Below are 23,954 nucleotides of genomic sequence, written 5' to 3'. Positions count from 1 at the left end.
CTCTTCCTGGTTTGTCTTCATCGTCTCTCATCACCCTCAGAACGATCTGCACCGTCCTGGTTCTGTCGCCCCCTGCTGTCCGTCCTGCTGTCCGTCCTGCTGTCCGTCCTGCTGTCCGTCCTGCTGTCTGTCCTGCTGTCCGTCCTGCCGGGTTCTAGGAGGGTCTTGCTCCGGAACAGTTCTGCTCTTAGAGGTTAAAGCTATAGTAACTTCGGTCGCCCTCCAGCGGAATGCTGCGTTCTTACACCAGTAAAGCCGGCGCTTCCAGGTGCCCTCGGTGCCCCCCCACGGTGATTCGTTTGCCTGCTCCGGCGGTCACCTTCCCTCTGGGCCAGCAGTCCTGCCGACCGTCCAGGCTCTTGGTGCTAGATCCACTTCAGGACTCTTTCTCGGCCGTGTCTTTGGATTCTCTGCCATGTGGCGTCCTGGTCCGCCTGTTGCCATGACACCCTCCCGTCCTCCCCCTCCCTTCTTGTTGTGATGTAAAATGCGGAATTTCCTGCGCCAGCGCGGGAATGTCGCCGGTCGACACGCAAAGCAAGAATTACAGATATTGAAGAATCCGGCGAGATGTTGGACGAGCCGATCGGCTTCATCTTGTCTCCACCAGCAGTAGCCTGGCTAACAGCTTCAACTCAGTCCGCTCGGTTCTAAACATCAGAACCCGAAGAGTGAACATATTCCAGTCTGAAACAGAACGGGAACGTCTGTCCTCAACATAGTCCTAGGCTTTACTTCTTATTGTCTCATGCTAGCTGTTGCCAAAGCTGTCCGTCCCTGGGAGAGGGATCCCTCCATACTGTGGTTCTCCCCAAGATCTCTTCTTCTCCCACTGGGTTTCTGGAGTTTGTTCTTGCCGGATGTGAGGGTCGAAGGTGGTGGTTGCTTCGTTTTGTCTCGTTACTGTGAATCTGACATATTAACATTATGCTTATTCTCTGTTTTTATTTTTACCGACCAATGTAACATCTTGAAGCCTCTGAGGCAACTGTTGTTGTGATACTGGGCTGTACAAAAATAAATTGATTGATTGATTGATTGATTGATTGAGAGAACGTCTGAGGGAACGTCTGAGGGAACATCTTTATTTGTCAAATGACTGATTTCTTGATTAACAAATGAAAATTAAAAAACAGATTTTTTTTTCAAGATTGCTGATAAAATAAAAGAACGGAGAACATGAGGAACACCCTCCAGGTGGAACCCGTTCCTGATCAACTGGAGACGAAGTGGAGAACAGTGAAATGTGGAGAACTTTGGAGCGCCAGTTCACTTCCTGGTCGGAGGTTCTGCAGTTCTGGATCACAGAGAACCTGACCGGGGGAGCAGGGAGAACCTGTTCTCCGGCCTGAACAGACCCCCCCCCCCCGCAGAACGTGTCCTGTTCGGTCCTCATTCACAGCTGAGTTCCGCAGGTTCCCTGCTCGGAGTCAGAACCGGCCGGTCTGGACGCAACCTGGTCCAGTTCGTCGCTCTCCTCCGGTTCTCTGGAGTTCTCTGGAGAACCGGCAGCGTCTGAAACACAGCGGAACATGAGGTCCCCGGTCCTGATCCAGGCCTCACCGCAGAACCACAGCGGCCACTAGTGGACCAACAGGAGAACCGCATGGAGGAGACAAACCGAGATAGACGGAGACAGACAGAGGGCGGTGAACAGACAGAGGGCAGAGGACAGACAGAGGACGGAGGACAGAGGACGGAGGACAGAGGGTGGAGGACAGACGGAGGGTGGAGGACAAACGGAGGCTGGAGGACGTGGGACCTACACAGGTCTTGGGAGGACAGCAGGTCCGGTGTCGGGATCCGTCCCTCCTTGGACCAACTGTCCTTCTTTCTGGGACTGAAGACGACTGAAAGACAGACGGACAGTTGAGACGGTTCAATTCTTCCCATTGTCACGCTAACGTGAGACAAGGCTAACAGGAAGTAATGCTAACAGGACATAACGCTAACAGGAGGTAATGCTAACAGGCTGCTTGATGTTCAGCTGCAGTTCTGCCTTTCCTCATTGGTCCTGATAAACCCCCCAGTCGATGGCCCCACCCACACCGGTAGCCCCGCCCCCAGTCGATGGCCCCACCCACACCGGTAGCCCCGCCCCCAGTCGATGGCCCCACCCACACCGGTAGCCCCGCCCCCAGTCGATGGCCCCACCCACACCGGTAGCCCCGCCCCCAGTCGATGGCCCCACCCAAACCTGTAGCCCCGCCCCCAGTCGATGGCCCCACCCACACCAGTAGCCCCGCCCCCAGTCGATGGCCCCACCCACACCGGTAGCCCAGCCCCCAGTCGATGGCCCCACCCACACCGGTAGCCCCGCCCCCAGTCGATGGCCCCACCCACACCGGTAGCCCCGCCCCCAGTCGATGGCCCCACCCACACCGGTAGCCCCGCCCCCAGTCGATGGCCCCACCCACACCGGTAGCCCCGCCCCCAGTCGATGGCCCCACCCAAACCTGTAGCCCCGCCCCCAGTCGATGGCCCCACCCACACCAGTAGCCCCGCCCCCAGTCGATGGCCCCACCCACACCGGTAGCCCAGCCCCCAGTCGATGGCCACGCCCATAGCCTATTGGCACTCACTAAGAACCAGTTCTGAGAACCTGGAGAACTGGGAGAACCGGGAGAACCGGGACCGTACCTGAGAGTCCAGGAGACGTGGACTGCAGGGACGTCCCGGGGGACCCCGCTCCGTCCCGGTCCGGTCCTGCAGGCAGACCAGCGCCGCTGGTCCCGTTGGACCGGAGGTACTGAGAGAACCCTCGACTCTCATCCGTCTCACAGGGACCAGCCAAGGAGGACGAGGACCAGGACCAGGAGGACGGAGGGAGGGAGGAGGATGAGTGCAGCGGGTGAGGGGGGGCGAGCGAGGAGGAGGAGGAGGAGGAGGAGGAGGAGGAGGAGGACGAGGAGGAGCAGTCCTCTCCTGGTCCCAGTCTAGACATCTGCTGGACCAGACTGGACTCCAGGGTGCTGGGGGGTCTGGGGGGCCCGTCTGGAGGACGGGGCCACGGGGACAAGCGGGACTCCTTCAGGCGGCGGTGGACGTCGTCCAGGTTCTCAAAGACCTGAAGAGACAAACAGTCCGTCAGCAAAACCTACCCCAGACCGAGCTCTCCAGGACCAGGACCGGGACCAGGACCGGGACCGGGACCGGGACTTTCCACAGAACATGAAGACGGAGACAGAGACCCTGCAGACCACCCCTGGTCCTGCCCGGGCTGATCAGGTCCAGACGGTCTTCTGGACGGTGAAGCTCTTTTCTCAGACGTCGCTCACAAACAACGATCGGCAGAACGTCAGAACGTATCGTATAAACGCTCCACGTTCCTGCCCAGACCACGCTGACCCGGTCCAGGCCTCCAGCCAGTCCAGGGAGCAGGTCTGGAGGACCAGCGGTCACCCCGGGTTTAAGACCAGTCCAGGACTCTGAGAAGGTTCTGGTCAGGACCTCGGGCTCGGGCCGAGCTGGAGGGTGTGAGCAGGGTTCTGGTGGACGTGGGGGTCTGGCCATGTAGGGGTCGGAAGGTCAGCACCAGGATTTTAAACTGGACACGGAGCACAGCGGGGGGCCAGCGGAGGGATCCTCCAGGTGGCGCTGCTCAGCGGCCCGGCAGCTGGTTCTGGACCTGCTGGAGACCAGCAGCTCCTTCTGGCTCAGGCCGGCGAACGGGCCGCTCCCGGCTCATTCAGACACCGTGGATCTGAGCCGAGCGACGCTGCACAGCTGGAAGAAACCGGTTCTAACCAGCTGTCCTGAGTGGTGGTCCAGCGACATAGGGTCAAAGGTCACCCCGAGGTTCCTCAGTTCGGTTCTGTTGAGGTTCTCAGGTCACGTTCTACACTTGTATCGCACTCTTTCCTCTGCATGAGCAGACCAAAGCGCTTCACACTGCAGGATCACATTCACACATTCACACTCACATTCACACACCGGTGGAGGCGGCTGCCAGGCTCAGTCCGTCCACCGGGGGCAACTCAGGGGTCAGTGTCTTGCCCAAGGACACTTCGACACGCAGACAGGGGGAGACGGGAATCGAACTAACAACCTCCCGATTGTCAGACGACTGCTCTCCCCACTGATCCACAGCCGCCCTGAAGGGGCGTTCACACCGGCAGCGAGTGGCGCGGCGAGGGCGGCCCATTCACATAGAAAACATATGGTTTTTGCGCGACCAGGAAGCGGCGAGAATTCAGCGAGCTCAGCGGCGGAGCGGCCGCCGCTGAGCTCGCTGCTGAAAGTTGGGAAAGTTCAACTTTTGAGCAAATTCGCGAGTGGCGAACCAATCACAGAGCCCCGGGGAAATGGATGAGAAACTGGTCACAGCGGCCGGCGCTCGCCCCGAGCCCTTCGTCAGATTTTTATCGTTACAGGAACAAAAAAGAGCTGGAGGAAGACCAGCGAGCAGGTCGGGTCCCGGTGACCTGAGGAGACTGTGGTGAAACGGTGTTTACTGCTGGTTAAACTGTGAGTTCACCGAGAGGCCGGGTCGCCCGTCGCTGCTGTCCTGGTCGGCCATGCGAGCGCCGAAGCGGGACAGCAGCTCGTCAAACCGGACCGGGAGAGACGGAAGTCCCGCTGAAGGCGTCCTTCATCAATAAAGCCTCATTCATTGAAGTCACACCGTTGTCTGGACCATCTTTTGGAATATAATAGATGTCATCTGCCATTGTCGAAGAGACCGCCGGCGACAGAGACGCGGAGTCAGCGGCAGCCGCTGCCGGTTCACACGACGCACACGCGGCCAACCGGGGCGAGCGGCGCCGATCTCACCGCGCTGCTCGCGTCCGGCGTGAAGGCGGCAGAAGCGGGGCTGGCTCTGTCCGGGGCCATGATGAGGGTCTCCGTCTTCCCTGAGTTCAGCTGGAGGCTGAAGCTCTGAGCCACTGCTGGTTCAGGATCAGTTTATCAGGTTGTGGGTTTCAGAGGGCTGAAGGAGCAGAACAGCGGCGCGTCGTGAGCTGCTGATCATCTGAGCCAGAGGACGGACACGCAGTAGGAACAGGAGGGCTCCCAGAACTGAGCCCTGAGGAACACCACCCTGCAGCTCCTAGCAGCCAGGTAGGAGATCCACTGGATCCTGGACCTGACAGCCAATCAGGTCCTGCAGCCTGTTTATCAGGGTCTGGTGATCAACTGGGTCGAAGGCTGAGGACAGGTCCACCAGGACCAGCACTGTCTGTCCCCCCGAGCCGGCAGACATCAGGATTCTGGACTCTTTCAGCAGGGCAGTCTCTGCAGAGTGGTGAGTACGAAACCCTGACTGAAAGTCATAGATGTCCTACGCTTGTAAAGAAGATGTCAGCTGTCTCTCCACCTTTTCTAACAATTTGGACAAATGGTGGAGTTCAGACATCGGCCTGCAGTTCATGTTGGTCCAAGTTTGGTTTCTTAAGTTTCGGATCTACGACTGCAGGCTTGAAGGAGGAAGGAAACGCCAGGAGCGGGGCGACTGGTTTGAACATTCTGGTGTCAAAAACTTCCACGGTGAGCTGAGACGGAGACACGTCCACAGGCCCAGAGGACGGTTTGGTCCTCCCATCAGTGCTGACACGTCTTCAGGGCGTGCGGAGTAAAAGAGGACCAGACATGTGGAGGGGGTTCCACACGACCTGGACTGCACAGGGACCAGGGACCCGGTCTGGATGGTTCTGCTGGAGAGACACTGTCCAGCTGGAAGGACCAGGTTCTAACCAGAGACATGGCTTCATCAGAGACCTGCTGGGTCCCTGCTGGGTTCAGATCTCCTCAGACCTGCTGGTCTGCAGGTGGAGCTGGCCTTTGAAAGAGCAGGACCCTCTGGGTCTCTGGACCGGTTCCATGCTCACCATGTAGTGTGAAGCTGCTCTCTCAACCATGAACTCGGTTAAACTCAGAACCGTTCCAGACTCAGGAGCTCCTCATGTGCTGAGAACGCCGCCGCCGCCGCCGCCGCCCGGGCCTGGTTCCAGAGCAGAGCAGCAGGTTCAGGAGCGATGGAAGACTTGGAAAAACATAAAATGTTCCGGTGCTGAACGTTTTCCAGACGAAGGTGTTAAAGAGGGATAAACGCCGGTTCAGGCAGTTCAGGTATTAGTTTTTCATCTTCTGCACCTTATTTTCTACGGATCCTCAGAAGGGACACGGTAAAAACTAAAAGAGTCGTGGCCCCGGAGCCGGTCCGAGCCGGTCTGCCGTTCATCTGCTGAGCAGTGAAGACTCAGCAGCAGGTTCAGGGACCACCTGCAGGTTCAGGGACCACCTGCAGGTTCAGGGACCACCTGCAGGTTCAGGGACCACCTGCAGGTTCAGGGACCGCCTGCAGGGACCGCCTGCAGGGACCACCTGCAGGTTCAGGGACCGCCTGCAGGTTCAGGGACCGCCTGCAGGTTCAGGGACCACCTGCAGGTTCAGGGACCGCCTGCAGGGACCGCCTGCAGGGACCACCTGCAGGTTCAGGGACCGCCTGCAGGTTCAGGGACCGCCTGCAGGTTCAGGGACCACCTGCAGGTTCAGGGACCACCTGCAGGTTCAGGGACCACCTGCAGGTTCAGGGACCGCCTGCAGGGACCGCCTGCAGGGACCGTCTGCAGGTTCAGGGACCGTCTGCAGGTTCAGGGACCGCCTGCAGGTTCAGGGACCGCCTGCAGGTTCAGGGACCGCCTGCAGGTTCAGGGACCACCTGCAACTTACCAGACGCTGCAACAGTGAAGACAAACCCCCCGAGCAGAGCAGGACTCACTGCGGTCCCCCGTCTGATTCCTTCCTTCTACTGCAGTCAAGTTACTGAAAAAATCACTGTGAAAGATTCTTAAAAATGCTGAGAGTCTTTCTGGTCAAACTAACGGCGAGTTTCATCTCTCTGTTCGTTACAGTGAAGTTACTGAAGTTTTACTTGTTAAAATGCAGAAACAAAAGCTTATTTCAGCAGATCCTCACGTTTCAGCCGCGACAGGGAGGTCACCTGAAGCTCTGCGTTCACAACATCCATCAAACCTCTTCTTGTTTCAGATCAGTGTTTCTCTGATGACAGGAGACCGGGTGGGGGATCCTGGTCCTGCTGCAGCTTCACTGCAGGGTCAGCAGGTCAGCCGTAGACCTGGTCCCTGTCAGGTCCAGGCCTGCAGCTTCATGGAAATTATTTACTCATAAAGGTTTTGGACCCTCCTGAACTCGTCTGATTGGACGTCGGACCTGCGGACCAGCCGGTTCCCTCAGCGCCAGGCGCTGGTTCAGCCAGACGGGTTCCGGACCTCTGCTTCACCTCGGAGGCTCGGTCCCCCTGTCCCAGACGGTTCTGGTTCTGGTTCTGTCCGGGGAACCATGAGGATCTCTGTTTCCACTGCTGGTCTGAGACCCGCAGGTCATCGAGGAGCTCAGGTCGAGTCTCTGAACCGGATCAGCTGACCCAGAGGAGGAACGGGAACCGGAGGGGTCCCAGACCCGAGGCCTGAGGCACACCACCCTGCAGCCTCCCTGAAGCTCTGGAGTCACCCGGACCAAAGGTCGAGGACAGGTCCCCCAGGACCAGCACGGTCCGTGTCCCTGAGTCGCTGGACAGAGGCGAAGGACACCAGGAGACGGACAGATTGGACATTCTGGTCCAACTGAGTCAGAAAAACAAAGAGCTGAGACGGAGACATCAGCAGGACCAGAGGACGGCCCCGAGCCAGGACGTCCTCAAGACCCTGGACTGAAGGGGGATTGAAGGACTGAAGGAGGACTGAAGGAGGACTGAAGGAGGACTGAAGGAGGACCCGGCGGCGACCCGGCGGCGACCCGGCAGCGACCCGGCAGCGACCCGGCAGCGACCCGGCAGCGACCCGGCGGCAACCCGGCGGTGACACAGCAGCGACCCAGCGGCGACCCGGCGGCGACCCGGCGGCGACCCGGCGGCGACCCGGCAGCGACCCGGCGGCAACCCGGCGGTGACCAGAGCAGGCGTCTGAGCCAGGGGGAGCAGCGGGCCTGAGGCAGCGCCGACGCCACGGTCTCCGTGACGACCAGGACCCCGCGGCGGGACGGGGGCGTTCCAGCAGCTGGACCGTTCTACCAGGGTCCTGCTCTGGCGAGCAGGCCGGTAAGAACCGGAAGAGGTCTGAACAAGAAGTCCTGAACCCGAGGAACCCCGGACCCTCAGAACCCGCAGGACCGGTCCTGACCGTGGTCATCCTGGGCCTCTTCTTCCAGGTCCTCCTCAGGCTGCTGGCAGCCAGTGCTGCCACCTGCAGGCAGCCCAGCGGCTCCGCGGCTCCTGGAGGGCAGAGGCCACAGGTCAGAGGTCAGGGGGCAGCAGGCAGGGAGTAGGGGTCAGGGGGCGGGGGAACACGGTTTGTCAGGGGGTCACCTGCTGTCAGGCGTCCATCCAGCTGTTTCAGCCACACATCTGGACCGGAACCTGACCCCGCCTCCTCCAGATCCTCCACCAGGTCCTTCTGAAAACCAGAGTCCAGAGTGAGACAGTCCAGACCAGCACACCCGGGACAGGAAGTCCTGGACTGGGCCGAGCCGAGCCCGAGTCTCCAGGACCAACCTGGACTCTCCAGAACCGGAGGTCCAGGTGGTCCTGGTCTACAGGAATTTTTACTGGTCCCGGATCACAAGGTGGTTCCAATGAAAAGGTGTTTACATAAGGAGCAGCACCAGAACCAGCACCAGGACCTGGACCAGGACCTGGACAGTCTCCGGTTCTGGGAAAACGGAGTCCCGACCCACCAGGTATCGATCTCGAGACGCCTCGTCTTTCTCCACCGCCCGCCGTCCCGTCAGAACCTCCAGCAGAACCTGAAACACGTCCACACGTCCTGGACTCAGGACCAGCCGTTTCCCATCAGCCCCGGCGGCGGCCCGGCGTCCGTCTCACCACTCCGAAGCTGAAGACGTCCAGCGGCGTCCCCAGCTCCCCGTTCCTCACGTACTCGTCCGGCAGGTAGGCCAGCGTTCCGCGCACCGTCTGGGTTCTGCCCACCGAGGCGGTCCTGCTGGTCCGGCCGCCGGACGGAACCGGGCGGAACCGGGCCAGGCCGAAGTCCGACAGCTTGGCCACCAGGTGGCGGTCCAGCAGGATGTTGGAGCTGCGCCGAGGAAAGCGGCGTTAGCGTCACGTTCCGGGTCTCCAGAACCCAGAACCCAAAACCGGCGCCGACGGGACGCGTTTGACCTCTGACCTCTTGACGTCTCCGTGGATCAGGGACATCTGTCCTCCTGGAGGACAGTGGAGGAACTGCAGCGCTGCCGCAGCTTCCGTCACGATGCGGATCCTCTGAGACCAGGACAGAACCGGCCCGCCCTAGAACCCAGAACCAACGCATCAGGGGGAGAGAGTGTGAGTGTGAGTGTGTGTGTGTGTGTGTGAGTGTGTGTGTGTCGTACGTTGTGCAGCTGGTCCTCCAGGGACCGGTTCTCCATGTAGCTGTAGATCAGACACATAGAACCTCCTCCGACACTGAAGCCCAGCAGGTCCACAATGTTCGGGTGTCGGAACCTGGAAGGAGAACATGCAGACGTTCCACCAGACGTTCCACCAGGTGTTCCACCACACGTTCCACCAGGGGTTCCACCACACGTTCCACCAGACGTTCCACCAGGGGTTCCACCATACGTTCCACCACACGTTCCACCAGGTGTTCCACCAGACGTTCCACCAAACGTTCCACCACACGTTCCACCAAACGTTCCACCACACATTCCACCAGACGTTCCACCAAACGTTCCACCACACGTTCCACCAAACGTTCCACCACACGTTCCACCAGGCGTTCCACCAGGCGTTCCACCAGGCGTTCCACCACACATTCCACCAGGCGTTCCACCAGGTGTTCCACCAGGCGTTCCACCACACATTCCACCAGACGTTCCACCAAACGTTCCACCACACGTTCCACCAGGCGTTCCACCAGGCGTTCCACCACACGTTCCACCAGACGTTCCACCAAACGTTCCACCACATGTTCCACCAGACGTTCCACCAGATGTTCCACCAGACGTTCCACCAGATGTTCCACCAGACGTTCCACCAGATGTTCCACCACGCGTTCCACCACACATTCCACCACACATTCCACCAGACGTTCCACCAAACGTTCCACCACATGTTCCACCAGACGTTCCACCACACGTTCCACCACACGTTCCACCAGGCGTTCCACCAAACGTTCCACCAAACGTTCCACCACACGTTCCACCAGACGTTCCACCAAACGTTCCACCAAACGTTCCACCACACATTCCACCAGACGTTCCACCAAACGTTCCACCACACGTTCCACCACACGTTCCACCAAACGTTCCACCAAACGTTCCACCAAACGTTCCACCACACATTCCACCAGACGTTCCACCAAACGTTCCACCACACGTTCCACCAAACGTTCCACCACACGTTCCACCAGGCGTTCCACCAGGCGTTCCACCAGGCGTTCCACCAGGCGTTCCACCAGGCGTTCCACCACACATTCCACCAGGCGTTCCACCAGGTGTTCCACCAGGCGTTCCACCACACATTCCACCAGACGTTCCACCAAACGTTCCACCACACGTTCCACCAGGCGTTCCACCAGGCGTTCCACCACACATTCCACCAGACGTTCCACCAAACGTTCCACCACATGTTCCACCAGACGTTCCACCAGATGTTCCACCAGACGTTCCACCAGATGTTCCACCAGACGTTCCACCAGATGTTCCACCACGCGTTCCACCACACATTCCACCACACATTCCACCAGACGTTCCACCAAACGTTCCACCACATGTTCCACCAGACGTTCCACCACACGTTCCACCACACGTTCCACCAGGCGTTCCACCAGACGTTCCACCAAACGTTCCACCAAACGTTCCACCACACGTTCCACCAGACGTTCCACCAAACGTTCCACCAAACGTTCCACCACACATTCCACCAGACGTTCCACCAAACGTTCCACCACACGTTCCACCACACGTTCCACCACACGTTCCACCAAACGTTCCACCAAACGTTCCACCAAACGTTCCACCACACATTCCACCAGACGTTCCACCAAACGTTCCACCACACGTTCCACCAAACGTTCCACCACACGTTTCACCAGGCGTTCCACCAGGCGTTCCACCAGGCGTTCCACCAGGCGTTCCACCACACATTCCACCAGGCGTTCCACCAGGTGTTCCACCAGGCGTTCCACCACACATTCCACCAGACGTTCCACCAAACGTTCCACCACACGTTCCACCAGGCGTTCCACCAGGCGTTCCACCACACATTCCACCAGACGTTCCACCAAACGTTCCACCACATGTTCCACCAGACGTTCCACCAGATGTTCCACCAGACGTTCCACCAGATGTTCCACCAGACGTTCCACCAGATGTTCCACCAGACGTTCCACCAGATGTTCCACCACACATTCCACCACACATTCCACCAAACGTTCCACCACATGTTCCACCACACGTTCCACCACACGTTCCACCACACGTTCCACCAGGCGTTCCACCAGACGTTCCACCAGGCGTTCCACCAGGCGTTCCACCAGACGTTCCACCTGCTGCCAGACTCACGTGGAGAGCTGTTCCACCTCGTTGTGGAAGCTGTCCCGCAGCAGGTTCCAGTCCAGCGGTCCGTCCTGGAAGGAGAACAGCCGGGTCAGAACGTCTCCCGGTGACCCGGTGACCCCGTGACCCCTGACGGCCCACCTCTCTCAGCCTCTTCACGGCGCAGTCGGTGTTCCTCAGCGACGCTCGGTACACCACTCCAAAGCCGCCCTCGCCCACCTGCCGGGCGGGGGAGAACCCCGCTGTCCCAGCATGCACCTCTTCATACCTCCAGCACATCACTGCAGCGCCGCACGTCGCCACGCCGGCGGCCTGGGACACACACATCACTGCTGACTGTGTGTGTGTGTGTGCGTGCGTGTGTGTGTACGTGCATGTGTGTGTGTGTGTGTGATACCTGGGCCTCGTGCAGAATGCCGGACTGCAGGCCAGAAGGGGGCGGGGCCGGTGGGGGGAGTGAAGCTCCGCCCCCACCGCCTGAAGGAAGGAAACGACACTTTGATGTCAGAGCTGCGATGATTGATCACTGATCAGTGTGTGTGTGTGTGTGTGTGTGTGTGTGTGTACTGTACAGCTATAGTTGTGAGGACCATGGGTTTTTAACCTTACAAATGTGGACAGTTTTGGAAAGTGAGGACATTTCTGCCGGTCCTCACTTTTCGACAGACCTCTTTGGCCTTTTTGAGGTTCAGACCTGATTTCCGGTTCAGGGTCACAGTCGGGTTTCGGTCAGGCTCAGGGCAAAGGTCAGGGTCAGGCATTAGGTTTCGATGGTTCGGGTGAGGGGCTGGAAATGCATCACGTCAATGAGTGTCCTCACAACATACAGCTGTACAAATGTGTGTGTGTGTGTGTGTGTGTGTGTGTGTGTGTGTGTGTGTGTGTGTGTGTGTGTGTGTGTGTGTGCGTGCTCAGACCTTCGGGGTGTGGACTCGCAGCCTGAGGGTGGAGCACAGGAGACGTAACTTGAGAGGAGGGTGGAGGAGGGGGAGGGGGAGGGGGAGGAGGGGGGGTTGGAGGAGGGGGGAGGGGGGCCGGGGTCAGGCTGGACATCACTGCAGAAAGGAAAGACAGGTGGGAGGTCAGAGGTCATCGAGGTGTGGCAGTAGTCAGGGGTCATAGGTCAGTGATGGTGGGAGGTCGGTGGTGTTCAGAGACTGATGAAGGCAGAAGTCGGTGTCAGGGGTCAAGGGTTGTCAGGGGTCAGGGGTCATTAGCAGTCTGGGGTCGGGGGTCATTGTTGGGGGGGTCGGGGTCGGCAGTCGGGGATCGTCAGCGGCCGGCCAGTGGTCGGGAGTCATCGGCAGTCGGGGTCAGAGGTCACCAGCAGTCCAGGGTTGGAGTTCGGAGGTCATCAGCGGTCGGGGTCAGAGGTCAGGGATCATCAGCGGTCGGGGTCAGAGGTCAGGGATCATCAGCGGTCGGGGTCAGAGGTCAGGGATCATCAGCGGTCGGGGTCAGAGGTCAGGGATCATCAGCGGTCGGGGTCAGAGGTCAGGGATTATCAGCGGTCGGGGTCAGAGGTCAGGGATCATCAGCGGTCGGGGTCAGAGGTCAGGGATCATCAGCGGTCGGGGTCAGAGGTCAGGGATCATCAGCGGTCGGGGTCAGAGGTCAGGGGTCGGCGGTGGACTCACGGCTCAGGATGATGTCTCGCTGCCGCAGCAGCTGCAGCCGCTCCAGGACGTCCAGCAGGTAGCCCACCTGCTCGTTGCGGTTCTCCAGGTGCGTCAGAACCCAGTCGGTGCGCCGCTCCCGCCGGTCCGCCAGCCGCACCTCCGTCATGTTCCGCAGAACCTCCGACGCTGCCGGGCCGGAACCGGAACCGGAGAGACCCGGAGAGAACCAGAGAGAACCGGAAAGAACCAGAGAGAACCAGAAAGAACCAGATAGAACCGGAAAGAACCAGAGAGAATCGGAAAGAACCAGAGAGACCCAGAGAACCAGAGAGACCCAGACAGAACCAGACAGAACCACATCCATCAGCTTCCTGCGGAGCTCCAGGCCCCGCCCCCCGGGAGTTTCACAGTAAAACATGTGGAACTCCAAAACAGTGAGAGTCGCGTTTTTCTATCTAAATGATGATTAATCAGGATCAGGTTTGAGATTAATCAGTGTTTCTGAGGCGGACCGCGCTGAGGACCGCGGCTCACAGCTTTAGTAACTTTTTGAATGTTTAAATAAATGAAAGAAAAAAAACACACAAAAAGAGATGAACGGAGAAAGCTTTTCGTTTGACTGTTTGACTCAATAAAGTGATCAGAAAGTTTTCTGCGGGTCAGTTTGATCGAACCGGATCCATCGGCCCCCCTCCGGTTCCAGACTCACCGAAGCGGGTCCAGTCCGGGTCCGACAGGGAGTCCATGGCCCGGCAGAAGTCCGAGATGACGGAGGAGGGCAGGCTGTAGAGGAACCGGCCCCGGAGCCCCGCGGAGGCCATCTGGGGGCCGGAGGGGGTCCCGCCGGGACCAGGGCCGGGACCAGGGCCGGGACCGGAACCAGAGCCGGGACCAGTGCCGGGACCAGAGCCGGTATCCAATCCCAGCTCACCGCACCGCTCCAAATCACACCCGCCACAAACTACACAACTTTTCACGAGCTCCGCTTCCGCTTCCGCCCTGCGCCTCAAAAAAATCACCACAATAAGAGCCACTTCCGTTTCAGCCTGAAGAAATAAAAGCTCCACTTTCACAGTTTTCGTTCATGAAAAAAAAAATCAAACAGAAAGAATCTAATTCCAGCGAAATAAACATCTGGAAGAGGAGGAAGAGGAAGAGGAGGAGGAGGAAGAGGAGGAAGAGGAGGAGGAGGAGGAAGAGGAGGAAGAGGAGGAGGAGGAAGAGGAAGAGGAGGAGGAGGAAGAGGAGGAAGAGGAGGAAGAGGAGGAGGAGGAGGAGGAAGAGGAGGAAGAGGAGGAGGAGGAGGAAGAGGAGGAGGAGGAGGAAGAGGAGGAAGAGGAGGAGGAGGAAGAGGAAGAGGAGGAGGAGGAAGAGGAGGAAGAGGAGGAAGAGGAGGAGGAAGAGGAGGAAGAGGATGAGGAGGAAGAGGAGGAAGAGGAGGAGGAGGAAGAGGAGGAGGAGGAGGAAGAGGAGGAAGAGGAAGAGGAGGAGGAGGAAGAGGAGGAAGAGGAGGAGGAAGAGGAGGAGGAGGAGGAGGAGGAGGAAGAGCACATGTGAAAACCCACATGAACCGGTTGGGCGGACTCCCCTGAGCCCTGGAGTCCTGTGGAGGGTCTGGAGCTGGTCCAGGATTCCAGGACCAGAACCAGAACCACATGGTTCCTCCTGGATCCGGGTCAGCCACCGAGGACTCTGGTGGAGACTTTCCCCGGGAGGCTGAGGCTGGACCACATCCTCCGGTCCCCGTTTCTAAAGAGGAACCTCCAACCTGGTCCTCCAGTCCACAGGTCCATGTCCCAGAGCCCAGACCCCAGAGCCCAGACCCCAGAGACCAGACCCCAGAGCCCAGACCCCAGAGACCAGAGACCAGAGACCAGACTCCAGAGCCCAGACCCCAGACCCCAGACCCCAGAGACCAGAGACCAGACCCCAGAGCCCAGACCCCAGAGACCAGACTCCAGACCCCAGACCCCAGAGACCAGACTCCAGACCCCAGACCCCAGAGACCAGACCCCAGACCCCAGACCCCAGAGACCAGAGACCAGAGACCAGACTCCAGAGCCCAGACCCCAGACCCCAGAGACCAGACTCCAGACCCCAGACCCCAGACCCCAGAGACCAGAGACCAGACCCAGGACCCCAGACCCCAGAGACCAGAGACCAGACCCCAGACCCCAGACCCCAGACCCCAGAGACCAGACCCAGGACCCCAGACCCCAGAGACCAGAGACCAGAGACCAGACCCAGGACCCCAGACCCCAGAGACCAGACCCCAGACCCCAGACCCCAGAGACCAGACCCAGGACCCCAGACCCCAGAGACCAGACCCCAGAGACCAGACCCCAGACCCCAGACCCCAGAGACCAGAGACCAGACCCCAGAGACCAGACCCCAGACCCCAGACCCCAGAGACCAGAGCCCAGGACAGTCCTGAACATCCAGAGACTGAAGGGACTCAGGGAGAACCTCATCCTCCTCCAGTGCCTTGAGACCCAGCAGCTGACCAACCACCTCCTGACCTCCTGACCTCCTGACCTCCTGACCTCCTGACCTCTGAGACCTCTGACAGCAGCTCGGGTCCTCCACTGTAAACAGAGTTCTCGACCTGCTGTCCCTCCTGAGACACTGGACAGTTGGACAGCAGGTCTTGGAGGCAGACCGGTAGTCCTCCTCCGTGTCCTCCTCTGTGTCCATGACCGCTGTCCTCACTTCCTGTCTCCGCCACCGGGTTCTGGGTTCCACCAGGGCAGAACCGGAGACCTGGAGCTGCTTCGACCATGGAGGACATGGTCCACTGGGACTCAGGGTCCCCAGCGTCCCTCAGGGTCTGGAGAAGCTCTCCTGGAGGTGGGAGTTGAAAACCCTGCTGCCAGGCGGTCCCAGCAGACCCTCACAGCAGGTCTGGTTCTGCCGGGTCTGTCCAGGTCTGTCCAGGTCCCTCCTCCAGCGGGTCGCCTCCTCGGTCCACAGCTGCTCGTCTCTTCACCTGAGTGTTCACGAAACAAGGTCAGAGGTCAGATGATGCGACAGCGAGGTCGATCATGACCTCCTGATGGACCAGCTGTTGGTGGACTCTGTGGTCAGGGTCTCTCCAGGACTCCTCCGGTTCTCCGTCCAAAACATTCAGACCTGGAAAAGATCAGGAAACGTCGGAAACTTCCACAGCGAGGAGAACTCTGGAGCAGGCAGAACCCAGTGGAGGGGCGGGGCCCAGAGGAGGGGGCGGGGCCCTGCTGAGTAGGCGGAACCCAGAGGAGGGGCGGGGCCCTTTGGAGGAGGCGGGGCCCAGATGAGGGGGTGCAGCCCTGTTGAGGGACGGGGAAATGTGTAGAGGGCTGGGCCAGCAGAGGGGCGGAGCCCTGTGTAGGGGGCGGGGCCTCGTGGAGGAGTGTGTTCACCGTTGTTCAGGGTCGGACCTCAAAATTGATGCGTGTTCAGCTTCTCGTTGTAGCGATTTTTGACGCAAAATCATGTTTGGTGTGAACGCGGCTTTAGGGTCACCAGTTAAACTGACCTGCATGGTTTTGGACCGTTGGAGGACGCCGGAGCACCCGGAGAACCCACAGAACCCAGAGTACCCGGAGGGAACCCACACACACAGCCAGGACCGGCCCTGGGCATGGGCCAACCAGGTGACCGCCTGGGCAGCAGAGTCCTGAGGAGGCCTGGAGGAACAGAGCTTTCAGATATAGAGAGCGACGCAAGGCGGCGGCCCCAAAGAACGCCCCCTGGAGGAGGGGTTAGGGTGGGGTTTAGGGAGGAGTTAGGAGGGGTTTAGGTGGGGTTTAGGGAGGGGTTTAGGGAGGGGTTCGGGAGGGGTTTGGGTGGGGTTTGGGGAGGAGTTAGGAGGGGTTCGGGAGGGGTTTGGGTGGGGTTTAGGGAGGAGTTAGGAGGGGTTTGGGTGGGGTTTGGGGAGGGGTTTGGGTGGGTTTGGGATGGAATCATCCAATCTATGTCAGTCATCCAAACAGGAAGTGACGGATGTAGTATCGCTCTGCTTTTTTCAGATTACAGTTCATGGATAAAATCTTGCAGCTGGACTACAAATGAAAAAGAAAGAAAAAACATCAAAACTTTTCCTCCAGTTTTTAAATTTAAAATAAATTGTGCACATAATAATCAACGTTAGTTAGTGTTTTGGTTAATCCCAAAATGTTTTCTGGATGATTATTTTAGTTTTAGCTTCCACTCATTTTCGGATGTGTGAGATTAATTCTACCAAGTCTTGATTATTTCTGATCAATAATTGTTAATTTAGTTCTAATTTCCATTGACTGTTGTTTCTTGAATCGCATTAATTGCACCGAACACTGATCGATGGATTGATTATCAGTCTGTTTTGATTTCATGGGCCATTTAATTTTACTCTCCAGGAATCCGAGCGGACCTGAACGCCTCAGACCGTGTGCGAGCCCAGATCTCGCGGGATTTGGGAGCCGTGCCCCTCTCCGTTGACCCCTCTGGGCTCAGATCTCGCGGTATTTCGTTGTTAATGGAGTCAGGGGGGCGGGGTGCAGCGGAGATGTTTGGAGGGTTTTTTTTTTTTAATATAAAATTATTTATTTAAATAAAAATGGCCGCCGTGGAGAGCGGAGAGGAGAGACTGTAAGTGAGGTTTTTACATTTATCCCGTGCTGGAGCGCCGCTGCCGCCGCCCCCGCCCGCCGCTCCGCGTCTCTGTCGAGCGTTTTGTTGCAGTAAAAGTGCGTTGATTTTGACCCCGGCCTGTCTCAGCGGAGCGGGGTTAGCGGGAATACGTCACCAACTTACTGCTAAGTGCACTTTAGCTGCTGTGTGGCGGAGCCGCTGCCCGGGGTTCGGGGAGCCCACCCCCGGTCCGGCCGCCCGGGCTCCCGCACGGCTCCCCGGGGCAGCCGCCCCGCGGCGCCCGGCCCCCCGGTCCGGATTCCACACGCCTCCGTCACACCGAGCTAACGCGCTGCTAGCGGGGAGCAAACACACCGCGGCGGTGATGGAGGAGGAAGAACCAGTAACCCGGGTTAACCCGAGCTAACCCGAGGCAGCGTTCACACAAACACTCAGACGCACACTTCCGCCGCGCGCTGCTAGCGGGGAGCGAACACACCGGAGGAGGAGGAGGCGCCAGTAACCCGGGTTAGCCCGGTTTAACTCAGGCTAGCCCGGGTTAAACTTTGTGTTCACACACACACACACACACACACACACACACACACACACACACACACACGCCCCCGAGCCACCAGGCTGCAGGCGGGAAGGAGGCGCTGCTGCCCGGGTTAACTCAGGTTATCTCCGCTTAACCCGATTTAACCTTACAGCCTCCTCAGGAGGCAGGTTGATGGTTCCACCGCCAGGAGCTGCTGCCCCAGTGCCGCTGGGCCCCACGGGGACTGTGTGTGTGTGTGTGTGTGTGTGTGTGTGTGTGTGTGTGTGTGTGTGTGTGTGTGTAACACATTCACATCCACAAAAACAACACTAAAGAAGTGTACATGTGCGGCTAATACACACACACCACCACCGTAACACACAGCACGTAATACACACACACACACACACTCGATGCCTGCAACCAGCTGCTCAGGTCACCTGGAAAACACACACGCACACACACACACACACACACACACACACACACACACACAGAAAATGAAAGCATGAGGCAGCAGCACACTACAGCAGCATACAACAAAGGAACAAGGAACTCAGTGCAACTACACTCTGGCTTGAAACAACACAAAAAATGGATGGATAACACAACAACACACACAGTGTCATCACACAACTGCACAAAAACAGAACCAACAACACACACACAGGCAAGACAGGAACACACTTACATGCAACAACACTGTCATACACACACACACACACACACACATACACACAAAAACAATGCACTTTTTGAATTAAACACAGACACAGAATAAAGAGAACACAACACGCACACACACAGTCTCTGTGTGTCCAGGGTGACCCTAGCCTCTATAAACACACACTCACACACACAAACTCACTCACTCACTCATATTGTGTGTCACGTGTTTTAATCCAGAATTGATTAATCCTGAATTAAGTAATCCTGCGTTAAATTCCGATCTTGGTGTTTCCCTGTGAAACTCTTCTCTACCGCCACGTGCCGTGCAGCGTTCTGATTGGATACCGCCACTGGCCGTGCAGCGTTCTGATTGGACACCGCCACTGGCCGCGCAGCTTTCTGATTGGATACCGCCACTGGCCGTGCAGCGTTCTGATTGGATACCACCACTGGCCGTGCAGCGTTCTGATTGGACACCGCCGCTGGCCGTGCAGCGTTCTGATTGGACGAGGCGGCTGTGATGTCGTGATGTCTCCCGGGAGTCGACAGAGTTTTTCTCTCTTTCTTTCTGGATGAACTTTGAGAACGTCCTGGTTGTTCTGCTCCTTTCTTTATATCCAGTTCTTTTAAAACTGCCGTTCAGTAAACCGTCTCTGGCCGCCATCTTGGAACATGGCGCCATGCAGACGAGCAGAACCACCAGAATGAAGTTGCCTGATTTCCATTTAGTTCTGCTCCCGGAGGAGAACAAACCGGCAGATTTAAACTGAATTCGAGAGTTACGTATGTAACTATGGTTCTATGAATCCCGGATGACCGCCAGAGGCGGTGCTTAAAGCACTGGAATGTTCCCTTCGCGCATGTGTAGTTCGAGTATGTATACCAACAAACGTCACTCGTGACTCCCGGGTAACCCCGGAGCCGTATAAATACCGGTTCCCTGACGCGGAATCAGCTCCTACGGAATCTTCTCGCGTACTACAAGGGTTCTGAGTGACAGTGGCTCTGGCGGTCATCCGGGAACCGTAGTTATAGACGTAACTCTCGTTCTATTTCATCCCTACTGACCGCCAGAGGCGGTGCTGAAAGCACTGGAATGACGAATGCCAACTCAGTCACGAGGAAGCCAGGCACCCACCTCACCGAGACGCCTCTGTAGGGTCCAGCACCACTTGCAGCAGATGCGGAGGCACAACATCCAGTCTGTAAAACCGGGAGAAGTTGCCAGACGTCGCCCAGGATGCGGCAGCACACAGTTCCTCCAGGGGCACCCCCTTCAGGGCGGCCCACGATGACATCGCCCTGGTGGAGTGGCAGCGCACCTCCTGGGGCATAGGCCGGCCCGCGGCCTGATAAGCGTGAGGTATCGTGTCCACCACCCAGTGGGACAGGCGCTGTTTGGACAGCGCAGAGCCCTTACGACACCACCGTAGCAGACAAACAATTGATCTGATGCCTGCACGCCCGCCGTAGCTGCCATATAGCATCGCAGGGCCCTGACTGGGCAGAGGAGTTCTGACCGGCCCCCTATGTCGTCCGACGGGGGGTCGTATCGAGCGAGCTGAATGGGCTGGCCAGCTCACCGTGACAACACCTTAGGTAAGAAGTTGGCATTCGGCCAAAGCGTGACACCCACCCCATTCGGGTGCCACTGGAGGCACGTCGGGTGGATAGACAGCGCGTGCAGCTCCCCTACATGCTTCGCTGTAGCAATGGCCAGCAGAAACACCGTCTTGCGGGACACCCATTGAAGCTCTGCCGCCGCCAAAGGCTCAAAGGGAGGCAGGCACAAAGATTCCATCACCAGATGTAATTCCCAGGCCGTTGCCCTTGGAACTCTAGGGGGCCGACGCCGCAAGGCCCCCCGGAGGAAGGCGGACACCAGAGCGTGGCCCCCAACCGTGCCGCTTGCGACCGGTGCATGGGCAGCAGAATTCGCTGCCACATACATCCGCAGGGTGGACGTGGAGCGGCCCCTGTCCAAGAGGGACTGTAGAACGTCCAGAACCACCAGAACCGGGCAAAGCACTGGGTCCTCCCTGCGGCCGTCGCACCACTGTGCAAACAGCCGCCACCTGCTGGCATACAGCAACCGGGTAGACGGTGCCCTAGCATTGAGAATGGTGCGCCAGACCGGCCCCGAACAGCCGCTCAGCAGCGGCTCGGCCCCCTCAGAAGCCAAGCACAAAGGCAGAGACGGTGAGGTCAGGGATGCCAGATCCGGCCGCCGTGCTGGGATAGCAGATCCCTCCTGTAGGGAAGGCGCCACGGGCCGCTGCGGGACAGCCTGTGGAACAGGGGGAACCAAGTCCGGCCAGAAGGGGGCCACCAGGAGCAGCGTGTGTCCCTCCCGCAGCACCCTGAGGAGCGTAGGCCAGATTAAGGGGAGTGGAGGAAAAGCATAGAGCAGGACCCGCGGCCAAGAGTGCGCCAGCGCATCCTGGCCCAGGGGCCCGGGGGGCTCTCCCCAGGAGAACCAAAGTGGGCAATGGAACGCTTCTGCAGAGGCAAAAAGGTCGACCACGGTCCTGCCAAAACGCTCCCAGAGCGCATGCACCACCTGCGGGTGGAGGCGCCATTCCCCGGACGAGGACCCCAGGCGGGAGAGAGAGTCCGCCAGCTGATTGCGAACCCCCGGTAGATACACTGCCCGCAGGCTGGCTAGGCGGGGGGCCGCCCAGCGGATGAACCGCCGAGAAACCTCCAGCAGGTGGACAGACCTGGTCCCGCCCTGGTGGTTGCTGTAGAACACCACTGAGGTGTTGTCGGATCGCACAACCACGTGCCGCCCCCTCTGGTAGGGCAGGAAGTGCCTGAGGGCCAAGTGTACAGCCCACAGCTCCAGCACATTGATGTGGTCCGTGCCGCCCCGGGCAGACCACCAACCTCGCACCGTCCTGTGGTGCCAGGCCGCACCCCACCCCGTGAGACTGGCATCCGAGGTGACGGTCTCGTGGCGGGCAGGGGCCGCACCCAGTGGAACGCCCTGTAACAACCAAGCCCTGTCCCTCCACAGGGCCAGGGCGACAAGGCACTGCCACAATACCCTGAGCCTCTGGTGGTGATGCCACGAGCGTCCAGGTGGAAGCCGTTCAGCAGGGGGCGCAAATACAGCAGGCCCAGAGGAACAACTGCCATAAGGGAAGTGAGCTTCCCCAGCAGCCGAAGAAGGGTGCCGTAACGCACGACGACACCCCTCCGGAACAGGCCGAGAACCTCGTCCACCCTGAGAGAGGACGGCCAAGCCCTCGTGACCGTAGCGTCCAGAGTCATCCGAAGGAAGTCTAACCTCTGGACAGGAACCAGACAGGACTTCAGGCGGTTGACCCTGAGGCCCAACCGCTCCACGTGGGCAAGAAGTTGGGCAGTGGACAGGGCCACCTGCGCCTGCGATGGTGCACAAATCAGCCACTCGTCTATATACGGGAGCACCGTCATACCCTGTGCCTGTAAGGGATAAAGAGCCGCCTTCATGACCCGGGTAAAAACCCGGGGCGAGAGGGAAAGCCCGAAGGGAAGCACCCGAAACTGCCAGTGGCAGCCCCTGAAGGCGAACCGAAGGAACCGCCGGAGCTGAGGTGCAATGGGGGCATGAAAATAGGCGTCCCGTAGATCGACTGACGTGAACCAGTCCCCCTGAGAGACAGTCCGCAGGACCTCCTTCAGCGTCAACATGCGAAACGGCAGTACCCGTAAGCAGCGGTTGAGGCGTCTCAGATCCAATATGGGGTGAAAACCCCCAGTCTTCTTGGGCATGAGGAAATATGGTGAATAGAACCCCCCTGGGTCCACCACTGGGTCCACACCCTCGATTGCCCTTTGGCCAGGAGGGAGGCCAGCTCCTTGTCCAAAGCAAGCGCCTGTGCCGGGTCCCTGATGAAGGTCATGGTGACCCGGCGAAAGGTGGGGGGGCGGCGTCGGAACTGCAGCTTGTACCCCTGGGTCAGGACGGACACCACCCAGGCATCTGCAGCCATAGCCGCCCAGAGGCGAAGCTGCTGATGAGAAAAGTTCCGACGACCGGCCCCCGGGCATCAGTCCCTGGTGCTCCGGTCTAGAGAGAGGGGCAACCACTGGGGCCCGCACGCCGGGTGCGCCGAGATGCCTGCCCAGGGGGAGGGGGACAAAAGGCCCCTGCTGCCCCCTGCGACGCCCGTCCGGGGCGTAGCCCGTAGCGGGGTGGGGTCACGGAGGCGGACGAAAAGGGGAATGGCCGGAGGGACCCCCAGAAGCCCCACGGGGAGCACGGTCCCTACCTATTAGGGGTGTAACGGTACACAAAAGCCACGGTACGGTACGCACCTCGGTGTAAGGGTCACGGTTCGGTACGTTTTTCGGTACAGTGGGGAAAAAGTAACAAAAGCTCACAAATGTACCAGAACATTTTTCCCAAGCTTTCCCCATTACTGGCCCAGTTTACATGGGTGTTTTTTCAATCCGATTGTAAACAATCGTACAAAACGGAGTGTATTCATGTACAGCATACAAAGCGATCCACATGAATCCTCGTTTAGAAGGACCCTGGGTGAAGCAGATTATACAGCGTCCTGTGACATGCGCACAAAGTCTCACGAGGAACCTTCAGGTCTTTAGCTGTGCAGCAGCAGTCCTCAGCGCTAAGCAGAGAGATTTTATCTGCTGGTTTTCTGCTCAAATAATGTCCCAACATCTCCATGATACGCTGCTGAAGGAACGGCTGCTCCCCTGGCCGGAGCACCGCCGTGCCGAGCTGCACGTCTCGGTGTGAGCTCTGCTCCGCATGCCGATGTTTCGAATTAACTGGTGCCCGTGTTAGCTTGTGACCAATACATGACTGAAACGTTAAGGGCCAATCCCAATTCTACCCCTTACCCCTACCCCTTAGCCCTTAGCCCTACCCCTATCACTCTCCTACCCCTTTTAGAATAGGGCTGAGGGCTAGGGCTATCTTTGCAGCACTATGAATTGGGATACCCCTTGGCCCTTTAAGCCCCGCCGCACTCCTATAACAACAAAAAATTATGGATATTAGAAATGATAGA

General features: G+C 58.7%; 4 protein-coding genes across 8 annotated transcripts in view; 2 read left to right on the top strand and 2 right to left on the bottom strand.

The window, feature by feature from the left end:
- Positions 1–19,122, bottom strand: part of LOC115408473 (FYVE, RhoGEF and PH domain-containing protein 1) — a 50,532-nt gene extending 31,410 nt beyond the window's left edge. Inside the window, 2 exon segments of the mRNA XM_075410471.1 lie at positions 15,711–15,716; positions 19,111–19,122. The gene's annotated coding sequence lies outside the window, so the exon portion shown is untranslated.
- Positions 1–23,954, top strand: part of LOC115408444 (natural resistance-associated macrophage protein 2-like) — a 918,259-nt gene that overhangs the window by 142,835 nt on the left and 751,470 nt on the right. The gene's annotated exons all lie outside the window — the stretch shown is intronic.
- On the bottom strand, positions 1,060–18,128 carry irak1 (interleukin-1 receptor-associated kinase 1). Of its 3 annotated transcripts, XM_030119207.1 has the most exons (18): positions 17,907–18,128; positions 16,651–16,801; positions 15,742–16,122; positions 13,846–14,135; positions 13,155–13,322; positions 12,435–12,572; positions 11,915–11,994; positions 11,659–11,829; positions 11,524–11,588; positions 9,352–9,463; positions 9,147–9,268; positions 8,843–9,053; positions 8,695–8,763; positions 8,327–8,414; positions 8,142–8,233; positions 2,641–3,067; positions 1,729–1,850; positions 1,522–1,696 (listed from the first exon to the last, which is right to left on the bottom strand). In XM_030119207.1, the coding sequence occupies exons 3-18, from the start codon at positions 15,828–15,830 to the stop codon at positions 1,583–1,585; spliced, it is 2,358 nt and encodes a 785-aa protein (XP_029975067.1). In that variant the 5' UTR covers positions 15,831–16,122; positions 16,651–16,801; positions 17,907–18,128; the 3' UTR covers positions 1,522–1,582. The 3 variants fall into 3 exon arrangements, with proteins under 3 accessions (XP_029975068.1, XP_029975067.1, XP_029975066.1); XM_030119208.1 differs by lacking the exons at positions 1,522–1,696; positions 17,907–18,128 and adding an exon at positions 1,060–1,515 and having other exon boundaries at positions 1,767–1,850; positions 16,651–16,912; XM_030119206.1 differs by lacking the exon at positions 17,907–18,128 and having other exon boundaries at positions 16,651–16,918.
- Positions 17,710–23,954, top strand: part of mecp2 (methyl CpG binding protein 2) — a 19,549-nt gene continuing 13,304 nt past the window's right edge. For both annotated transcript variants that reach the window (XR_003933771.1, XM_030119203.1), the window contains exon 1: positions 17,710–17,741. Coding sequence is in view for 1 of the 2 variants with exons in the window: in XM_030119203.1 (XP_029975063.1) it covers positions 17,710–17,741 (32 nt within the window). In the remaining variant the exon portion in view is untranslated. The remainder of the gene's footprint in view (positions 17,742–23,954) is intronic.

Source organism: Salarias fasciatus, chromosome 20 (genome assembly GCF_902148845.1).
Source record: "Salarias fasciatus chromosome 20, fSalaFa1.1, whole genome shotgun sequence".
Lineage (NCBI taxonomy): Eukaryota > Metazoa > Chordata > Actinopteri > Blenniiformes > Blenniidae > Salarias > Salarias fasciatus.
Note: the sequence above shows the minus strand (reverse complement) of the source record. Positions and strands in the feature narration are given on the sequence as shown.

Excerpts from the sequence above, each read along its gene's own strand:
- irak1 (XM_030119207.1), bottom strand. The coding sequence starts at position 15,830 with ATGGACACAGAGGAGGACACGGAGGAGGACTACCGGTCTGCCTCCAAG. Across the intron at positions 13,323-13,845 it reads CCCGGACTGGACCCGCTTCG|CGTCGGAGGTTCTGCGGAAC; the intron begins GTGAGTCTGGAA and ends CCGGCCCGGCAG. Across the intron at positions 8,234-8,326 it reads GGATGGACGCCTGACAGCAG|GAGCCGCGGAGCCGCTGGGC; the intron begins GTGACCCCCTGA and ends TCTGCCCTCCAG.